At 42.1% G+C, this 10666-nt stretch overlaps 1 protein-coding gene across 1 annotated transcript; it reads right to left on the reverse strand.

The window, feature by feature from the left end:
• Positions 1 to 444: 444 nt before the first annotated feature.
• Positions 445 to 975, reverse strand: LOC109755051 (uncharacterized). The gene has a single exon (XM_020313933.1). It carries the CDS (start codon positions 973 to 975, stop codon positions 445 to 447), a length of 531 nt encoding a protein of 176 aa, XP_020169522.1.
• Between the last annotated feature and the right edge of the window lie 9691 nt (positions 976 to 10666).

The following is a 10666-nucleotide window of genomic DNA, read 5'->3' on the forward strand; positions in this document are numbered from 1 at the left end:
GCAGCTGGTCACTTTTGGTTGAGCAGAAGCGCTAGTTATTTTACCTCATCAGTCAGGTCAGTGTGTAAGAGCATCTTCAACGGCCGCGCAACACGCCGCGCGTAAAAAATGCATTTGCCGCGCGCCGTTCGTCTGGTTTGGCGCGGCCGGCAGCGGTGGCTCCAGCAGACGCGTCAAAATTGAACGCGCGCGCGTAGCTCCAGCGGCCGCGTTAAAATGCAGCGCGCGCTAAACAGTGCGTATATTTTTTTTTAAATAAAAATTCATAGATAGAAAAAACGACACATAGATATTTTACATAGTTCCATAGCATAGATAGATAAAAACTATTTAGATAGTGCAAGGACATAGATAAAAAACTACTAGTGCAGCTACAGCCTACTCCCAGTCGTCGTCGTCATCGTCATCGTCGCCATCCTCGCTGGTCTGATCCGAGGTATCGAGCTACATGTCTTCCCAACGATCATCATTAGACGCAAAGATCGTCTCACCACCATTCTCAACGACATCGCACTGGGATAGCGCCAGGGCCTTCCGCCGACGCCTGTCCAACCGCTCAGCGCGGCGCCTTTGCGTCTCCTCCTCGCGGCGCCTTGCCCAGTAGGCTTGCTCGTAGGAGACGTCCTCCGGGTGTTGCTGGCGCCACTCCGCCATGACCCGCTCGTCCTCATGGGCGACGAGGAGGCGGTTCTGCCGCTCAGCGTGATACGCACGGTCTTGTGCCGTGCAAAGACGAGGCGGCGGGGCGACGTCCAACGCCTGCTGCAGCGTGTGGACGTCGTGGAAGTTCATCTGCTGGCGCGGCCTGCCTAGGCGCCACGACGCCGCGTCGTACGCGCGGGCGGCCTCGTGCGCCGTCCCGAAGGTGCCGAGGCCGAGCCGGAGTTGGTCGGACCGTATCTCCGAGTAGAACCCGCCGTTGGGGCGCTGGCGGCCGCCGCGGTAGCCCGACGCTCCTCGGCGGCGCGGCGGCATGGTGGCGGGGCGCTGGAGCGGTGGTGCGCGTGGCAGCGGAAGCAACCGAGGAAGCGGTGGAGGCGCGCGTGGCAACGGAAAAGGAAGAGAAGCGTGTGGAATAGGCGCGTGGCGAGCGCCGCATTTTATAGGCGCGCCGGAAGCGGTGCGCCAAAAAAAGCGCGCGACCTGCCGCCTTTTCCCGCGCGCGTGCGACTTTCCCGCCACCGCTGGAGCACGCCGAAACGTCCCGCGCGTACAAAAGACTCGGTTTACCCCGCGCGCGCGTCTTTTACCGCGGCCGTTGGAGATGCTCTAAAGCCTGAAGCTGCAAGCCCAGTTGCGAATAGAAGAGCAACTAGACTGTGTGCCTCTTGTCAAATTGTTGGTGGGTGCTGGGTGCTGATGGTGAGGCTACGACCGTTTGCTTTTGGAGCGTTCAGTAGTTATATATTGTCAGATATGGCCTTGTGTTCGGCTCTTCCCGTGAGGTGGAGAATATATGGAGCAATAGGGATTAGTGGCTGAAGGGCTCCCCCCCTCCGATAAATCACCTCGTGTGCGGTGGAGTCTTGGCTATTCACGAAACTGGCGCAATTTGAAGGCGCACATGGCGACAGAATGTCGACGTAGCGCATATGAGGCGGCTCAAGTAGTCTAGTCGACATGTGATCGTTGCTTGTCCATCGGTTGTTTTTATTCCCATTTTTTCTTCTCTATTGATTTCCATAATTGTTTTCGTTGGTTTTCTTCGGTTTTTGTTTTTCTTCTTTTTTCATTTATCATATTTTCACATTTTCAAAAATCATAAATATTTATCAAAAATTAAATAAAATGCAAGAACATTTTCTGAATTAGTGATCATTCTTGGAATACACGAATATTTACAAAATTTGAGAACATTTCTAAAATTTGCCATTTTAGAGTTTTTTAATAATTTTCGGGAACATTTTTTAATTTTTATCATTTTAGAAATTTATGTTCTTTTTAAACATATGTAATTGATTTTAAATACAGTTTTCTTTAAAATCATGAATATTTATTTGAACATCCCCTAATATTTATACTCATTTTAATATATATTTTCACGTTTTCATGTATTTTTAAATATTCATGGACCTATCTTAAATTCCTGAATAGTTTTTTTTTGCGGGCAATTCCTGAATAGTTTTAATCCAATACTGATAACAATTCTTTTCATCTGTAAAACATGTAGCTGTTTACTTAAAGCTCGAAGAAGATAAAAGTGAAATAAAATCGCTAGAGCGAACATTCCAGCCATCCCCGGCGCTATGTGATGACATAGAGAGGGTCAAACAGAAGGCCTCATGGCATGAGAATAATTTTTTGAGACAATTTATTTACTTTTTGAAGCACATTGCCTCATTAAGCACGCTGTGGACATTCGTTGGGCCGCCATCTGTGGCTCCTTAATCCTCCGAACTAAACTGTATTTCTATGAAACTTGTTTATGATCAATAATAAAGAGTGTGGTTATACTAAAAAAGTCATTTCTTTTTTGGAGGGGCGAATTTATGTCTCGCTTGCTGCGAGACACAAGACCGCGTCGTCTACACCGAGTTGGTAGTCGGTTGCTCCAATATCCATGTGTTTCGTCACCCTGATGTTGTGCTGATGTCATGTACATTTTTTACCTTTTGTTTAGATTTTGGAAAAGACTGGTTATGATTTTTTTTAACATTGACATTTAAAAAATGTTCATGCATTTCGAAAAATTGTATGTGACAGTTCTAAAAGATGTTATACAATGTAAAAAAATAATTGTGTAATTCAAAAAAAGTTTTGTACCATTCAACAAAATTTATGTTATCTTTTAAAAGAACATTTTCAGTTGTTTCAAAGATATGTTTGTGACATTTAAAAATATATTTATACACTGTAAAAAAATTGAATAGTTTATAAACCATGTTTCTTGTTATTAAAAAAGTATCAACGTGTATTCGATAAATGTTTAAGAGAGATTCGAAAAATGTTCAAAACAACTATTAGAAAAAATGCTAAACATGTATTTGAAAAATGTTAAACACATATAAGAATGTTTTAGATGTATAAGAAAATTTTACAACGTGTGTCAAAAAATAGAGATAAAAAAATATTTGAAAATGTTAATCATGTATTTTAAAATGTTAAACATGTCTAAAAAATTCCTGTTGGATACAAAAAATGTAGAATGTGTAGGAAAAATGTAGAAATGTGTTAAAAAAAGAAGCGATGAAAACAAAAGAAAGAAATAAAGAAAAAAGAAGGGGGATATGGAAAAGGAAATCAAAGCAAACCAGAGAAAAATCGAAGAAAATCCATAGAAAATCGATGCTTAAATTGTGGGAATACCGACCAAAAAAGCGACAGAAAAATACTCACACTCTGCTACATTGTTGGCCGACCCAATAGGCGTGGCGCTGTATGCGATTCCTAATATGTATAAGTACGAGTTAAACATAGCTCTCGCATTTTTGGAGGGCCTGGACAAGAATCTAGCGATCTTGGGATGATATTATTATTATTAGCATACAAGAAGTGGCTGAAATAAGGCGCGCCATGATGACCCACAAGTATAGGGGATCTATCGTAGTCCTTTCGATAAATAAGAGTGTCGAACCCAACGAGGAGCAGAAGGAAATAACAAGTGGCTTTCAACAAGGTATTCTCTGCAAGCACTGAAATTATCGGTAATAGATAGTTTTGTGACAAGATAAATCGTAACGGGTAGCGAGTAATAGAAATAAATAAGGTGCAACAAGGTGGCCCAATCCTTTTTGTAGCAAAGGACAAGCTTGGACGAACTCTTATATAAAGCAAAGCGCCCCGAGGACACATGAGAATTGTTGCCAAGTTAGTTTTCATCATGCTCATATGATTCGCGTTCGTTACTTTGATAATTTCATATGTGGGTGGACCGGTGCTTGGGTGCTGCCCTTTCTTGGACAAGCCTCCCACTTATGATTAACCCCTCTCGCAAGCATCCTCAACTACGAAAGAAGAATTAAGGTAAACCTAACCATAGCATGAAACATATGGATCCAAATCAGCCCCTTACGAAGCAACACATAAACTAGGGTTTAAGCTTCTGCCACTCTACCAATCCATCATCTACTTATTACTTCCCAATGCCTTCCCCTAGGCTAAAATAATGGTGAAGTGTCATGTAGTCGACGTTCACATAACACCACTAGAGGAGAGACAACATACATCTCATCAAAATATCGAACGAATACCAAATTCACATGATTACTTATAACAAGACTTCTCCCATGTCCTCAGGAACAAACGTAACTAATCACAAAGCATATTCATAATCAAGATCAGAGGAGTATTAATTATCATTAAGGATCCGAAAATATAATCTTCCACCGGATAAACCAATTAGCATCAACTACAAGGAGTAATCAACACTACTAGCAACCCACAGGTACCAATCTGAGGTTTTGGGACCAAGATCAAATACAAGTGATGAACTAGGGTTTGAGAGGAGATGGTGCTGGTGAAGATGTTGATGGAGACTGACCCCCCTCTCGATGAGAGGATCGATGGTAATGACGATGGCGATGGTTTCCCCCTCCCGGAGGGATGTTTCCCTGGCAGAACAGCTCCGCCGGAGCCCTAGATTGGTTCTGCCGAGGTTCCGCCTCGAGACGGCGGCACTTCGTCCCGAAAGCTTCCTTCTGATTTTTTTTCAGGGTAAAAGACACCATATAGCCAAAGATGGGCATCAGAGGCCAACCAAGGGGCCCACAAGGTTGGGGGGCGCGCCCTCCACCCTTGTGGCTGGCTGGTGCCCCCCCTCTGGTTCTTTCTTCGCCCAATATATTTTTATATATTCCAAAAACATGCTTCGTGAAGTTTTGGGACTTTTGGAGTTGTGCAGAATAGGTCTCTAATATTTGCTCCTTTTCCAGTCCAGAATTCGAGCTGCCGGCATTCTCCCTCTTCATGTAAACCTTATAAAATAAGAGAGAATAGGCATAAGTATTGTGATATAATGTGTAATAACAGCCCATAATGCATTAAATATCAACATAAAAGCATGATGCAAAATGGACGTATCAACTCCCCCAAGCTTAGACCTCGCTTGTCTTCAAGCGAAAACCGATATCAATAAATATGTCCACATGTTTAGAGATAGAGGTGTCGATAATATAAAATACAGACATGAGGGCATCATGATTATCTATAGAACAACAACATATAATGCCATATAATTTCTTATGCTAAAGTAACAATTCGTTCACAAGGTACAGTATGAATCAGAAACTTCATTGAAAACTAGCAAACTATGATCTCAGTCATTGAAGTAATTGCAATTTATCATAACATCGGAAAGAGTCAATATAAGAGCTTTTCAGCAAGTCCACATACTCAACTATCATATAATCTTTCACAATTGCTAACACTCACGCGATACTTATGGATACAAAGTTTCAATCGGACACAGAGAAAGATAGGGGCTTATAGTTTCGCCTCCCAACCTTTTTCCTCAAGGGTAATGTCAACAATAATACTTTATGATAACCTACATCCGAGTGGATATATATATTCGGATCTCTCCAACACATAGAGCTTGCCAAAGGAAAAAGTATAAAAAGGAAAGGTGATGATCACCATGACTCTTGTATAAGGGTAGAAGATAAAAGTAAAAGATAGGCTCTTCGCAGAGGAAAGCAGAGGTTGTCATGCGCTTTTATGGTGTGATGCACAAAATCTTAATGCAAAAGAATGTCACTTTATATTGCCGCTTGTGATGAGGACCTTTATTATGCAGTCCGTCGCTTTTATTTCTTCCATATCACAAGTTCATATAAAGCTTGTTTTCTTCACACTAACAGATCATACATATTTAGAGAGCAATTTTTATTGCTTGCACCGATGACAACTTACTTGAAGGATCTTACTCAATCCATAGGTAGGTATGGTGGACTCTCATGGCAAAACTGGCCTTAGGGATGTTTGGAAGCACAAGTAGTATCTCTACTTGGTGCAAAGAATTTGGCTAACATGAGAGGGAAAGGAAAGCTCATCATGTTGGATGATCCATGACAATATAACTTCTATTCGGATATAGGAAAACATAACCCATTATGTTGTCTTCCTTGTCCAATATCAACCTTTTAGCATGTCATATTTTAATGAGTGCTCACAATTACAAAAGACGTCCAAGATAGTATAGTTATATGTGAAGCCTCTCTTTCTTTATTACTTCCTATTAATTGCAACAATGACCAAAACTATGTTTGTCAACTCTCAACAACTTTTATTCATCATACTCTTTATATATGAAGTCATTACTCTCCATAAGATCAATATATGATCCTTTTTATTTCTTTCTTTTTATTTAAGTCCCTCAAGATCATAGCAAGAGAGCAAAGCCCTTATCTCAAAAACTACTCTTTAATATATATCTCACGGACTCGATTACATAGATAGAGCATAAAGCAAAACTCAAAGCTAGATCATACTAAAACTTTATTCTACTAGATCAAGACATAACCAAAAGGATCGAACTAAAAAAAGGATAAAGATAAAGATGTGATTGAAGGAAATATGCCCTAGAGGCAATAATAAAGTTATTATTTATATTTCCTTATATCATGATAAATGTTTATTATTCATGCTAGAATTGTATTAACCGGAAACTTAGTACATGTATGGATACATAGACAAAACAGAGTGTCCCTAGTATGCCTCTACTTGACTAGCTCGTTAATCAAAGATGGTTAAGTTTCCTGACCATAGACATGTGTTGTCATTTGATGAACGGGATCACATCATTAGGAGAATGATGTGATGGACAAGACCCATCCGTTAGCTTAGCATGTTGATCGTTCAGTTTTATTGCTATTGCTTTCTTCATGACTTATACATATTCCTTTGACTATGAGATTATGCAACTCCCGAATACCGGAGGAACACCTTGTGTGCTATCAAACGTCGCAATGTAACTGGGTGATTATAAAGATGCTCTACAGGTGTCTCCGAAGGTGTTTGTTGGGTTGGCATAGATCGACATTAGGATTTGTCACTCCGAGTATCGGAGAGGTATCTCTGGGCCCTCTCGGTAATGCACATCACTATAAGCCTTGCAAGCAATGTGACTAATGAGTTAGTTACAGGATGATGCATTACGGAACGAGTAAAGAGACTTGCCAGTAACGAGATTGAACTAGGTATGATGATACCGATGATCGAATCTCGGGCAAGTAACATACCGATGACAAAGGGAATGACGTATGTTGTTAGGTGGTTTGACCGATAAAGATCTTCGTAGAATATGTAGGAGCCAATATGAGCATCCAGGTTCCGCTATTGGTTTGACCGGAGATGTGTCTCGGTCATGTCTACATAGTTCTTGAACCCGTAGGGTCCGCACGCTTAACGTTCGATGATGATTTGTATTATGAGTTATGTGATTTGATGTACCGAAGGTTGTTCGGAGTCCTGGATGAGATCACGGACATGACGAGGAGTCTCGAAATGGTCGAGATGTAAAGATAGATATATTGGAAGGCTATATTCGGACATCGAAAAGGTTCCGAGTGATTCAGGTATTTTTCGGAGTACCGGAGAGTTACGGGAATTCGCCGGGAGAAGTAATGGGCCTTATTGGGCTTTAGTGGAGAGAGGGGAGAAGGGACAAGAGGTGGCGCGCGCCTCCCCCTGCCCAAACTGAATTGGACAATGGGTGGGGGCGCGTCCCCCCTTTCCTTCTCCCTCTCCCTCTCTTTCCTTCTCTCCTACTCTGAATAGGAAAGAGGAGGGGAATCCTACTTGGACCGGGGAGTCCTAGTAGGATTCCCCACACCTGGCGCCCCCCCTTGGGCCGGCCACTTCTTCCCTCCCCTCCTTTATATACGTGGCCAGGGGCACCCCAAAGGCACTCAAGATTTGTCTTAGCCATGTGCGGTGCCCCCCTCCATAGTTACACACCTCGGTCATATCGTTGTAGTGCTTAGGCGAAGCCCTGCGCCGGTAACTTCATCATCACCATCGCCATGCTGTCGTGCTGATGGAACTCTCCCTTGGCCTCAACTGGATCAAGAGTACGTGGGACGTCATCGAGCTGAACGTGTGCTGAACACGGAGGTGCAGTCCGTTCGGTGATAGGATCGGTCGGATCATGAAGACGTACGATTACATCAACCACGTTGATATAACACTTTCACTTTCGGTCTACGAGGGTACGTGGACACACTCTCTCGCTCGTTGCTATGCATCACCTAGATAGATCTTGCGTGATCGTAGGAATTTTTTTGAAATTACTGTGTTCCCCAACAGTGGTATCAGAGCCAGGTCTATGCGTAGATGTTATATGCACGAGTAGAACACAAAGAGTTGTGGGCGATAATAGTCATACTGTTTACCAGCAATGTCTTACTTTTATTCGGCGGTATTGTTGGATGAAGCGGCCCGGACCGACATTACATGACCACGTTCATGAGACTGGTTCTACCGACGTGCTTTGCACACAGGTGGCTAGCGGGTGTCTGTTTCTCCAACTTTAGTTGAATCGACTTTGACTACGCCTGGTCCTTGTTGAAGGTTAAAATAGCACACTTGATGAAAAATCGTTATGGTTTTGATGCGTAGGTAAGAACGGTTCTTGCTAGAAGCCCGTAGCAGCCACGTAAAACTTGCAACAACAAAGTAGAGGACGTATAACTTGTTTTTGCACGGCTTGCTGTGATGTGATATGGTCAAGACGTGATGATATATAAATTTTTGTATGAGATGATCATGTTTTCTAAAAGTTATTGGCAACTGGCAGGAGCCATATGGTTGTCGCTTTATTGTATGAAATGCAATCGCCATATAATTGCTTTACTTTATCACTAAGCGGTAGCGATAGTCGTAGAAGCAATAGTTGGCGAGATGACAACGATGCTTCGATGGAGATCAAGGTGTCAAGCCGGTTACGATGGTGATCATGACGGTGCTTTGAAGATGGAGATCAAAGGCACAAGATGATGATGGCCATATCATATCACTTGTATGATTGCATGTGATGTTTATCCTTTTATGCATCTTATTTTGCTTAGTACGGCGGTAGCATTATAAGATGTTCTCTCACTAAATTTCAAGGTATAAGTGTTCTCCTTGAGTATGCACCGTTGCGACAGTTCGTCGTGCCGAGACACCACGTGATGATCGTGTGTGATAAGCTCTACGTTCACATACAACGGGTGCAAGCCAGTTTTGCACACACAAAATACTCGGGTTAAACTTGGCGAGCCTAGCATATGTAGATATGGCCTCGGAACACTGAGACCGAAAGGTCGAGCGTGAATCATATAGTAGATATGATCAACATAGTGATGTTCACCATTGAAAGCTACTCCTTCTCACGTGATGATTGGACATGGTTTAGTTGATATGGATCACGTGATCACTTAGATGATTACAGGGATGTCTATCTAAGTGGGAGTTCTTAAGTAATATGATTAATTGAACTTTAATTTATCATGAACTTAGTCCTGATAGTATTTGCATAACTATGTTGTAGATCAATAGCTCGCGATGTAGCTCCCCGTTTATTTTTGATATGTTCCAAGAGAAAAATAAGTTGAAAGATGATAGTAGCAATGATGCGGACTTGGTCCGTGATCTGAGGATTATCCTCATTGCTGCATCAAGGAATTATGTCCTTGATGCACCGCTAGGTGACAGAACCATTTCAGGAGCAGATGCAGACGTTATGAATGTTTGACAAGCTCGGTATGATGACTACTTCATAGTTTAGTGCACCATGCTTTACGGCTTAGAACTGGGACTTTAAAAATGTTTTGAACGCCACGGAGCATATAAGATGTTCCAAGAGTTGAAATTGGTATCTCATACTCATGCCCATGTCAAGAGGTATGAGACCTCTGACAGTACTTTGCCTACAAGATGGAGGATAATAGCTCAACGAGTGAGCATGTACTCAGAATGTCTGAGTACTACAATCACTTGAATCAAGTGGGAGTTAATCTTCCCGATAAGACAGTGATTGACAGAGTTCTCTAGTCACCATCACCAAGTTACTAGAACTTCGTGATGAACTATAATATGCAAGGGATAACGGAAATGATTCCCAAGCTCTTCGCGATGCTGAAATCGGCGAAGGTAGAAATCAAGAAAAAGCATCAAGTGTTGATGGTTGACAAGACCACTAGTTTCAAGTGAAAGGGCAAGGGAAAGAAAGGGAACTTCAAGAAGAATGGCAAGCAAGTTGCCACTCCCATGAAGAAGCCCAAAGCTAGACCCAAGCCTGAAACTGGGTGCTTCTACTGCAAAGGAAATGGTCACTGGAAGTGGAACTGCCCTAGATACTTGGCGGATAAGAAGGATGGCAAAGTGAACAAAGGTATATTTGATATACATGTTATTGATGTGTACTTTACTAGTGGTTATAAGAACCCCTCGGTATTTGATACTGGTTCAGTTACTAAGAGTAGTAAATCGAAACGGGAGTTGCAAAATAAACAGAGACTAGTTAAGGGCGAGGTGATGATGTGTGTTGGAAGTGATTCCAAGGTTGATAAGATCACCATCGCACACTCCCTTTACCTTCGGGATTAGTGTTGAACCAAAATAAATGTTATTTGGTGTTTGCGTTGAGCATGAATATGATTGGATCATGTTTATTGCAATACAATTATTCATTTAAGTCAAAGAATAATTGTTGTTCTATTTACATGAATAAAACCTTCTACGGTCA

Source organism: Aegilops tauschii, chromosome 3 (genome assembly GCF_002575655.3).
Source record: "Aegilops tauschii subsp. strangulata cultivar AL8/78 chromosome 3, Aet v6.0, whole genome shotgun sequence".
NCBI classification, from domain to species: Eukaryota; Viridiplantae; Streptophyta; class Magnoliopsida; order Poales; family Poaceae; genus Aegilops; species Aegilops tauschii.

Coding starts and splice junctions, on each gene's coding strand:
- LOC109755051 (XM_020313933.1), bottom strand. CDS start 975: ATGCCGCCGCGCCGCCGAGGAGCGTCGGGCTACCGCGGCGGCCGCCAG.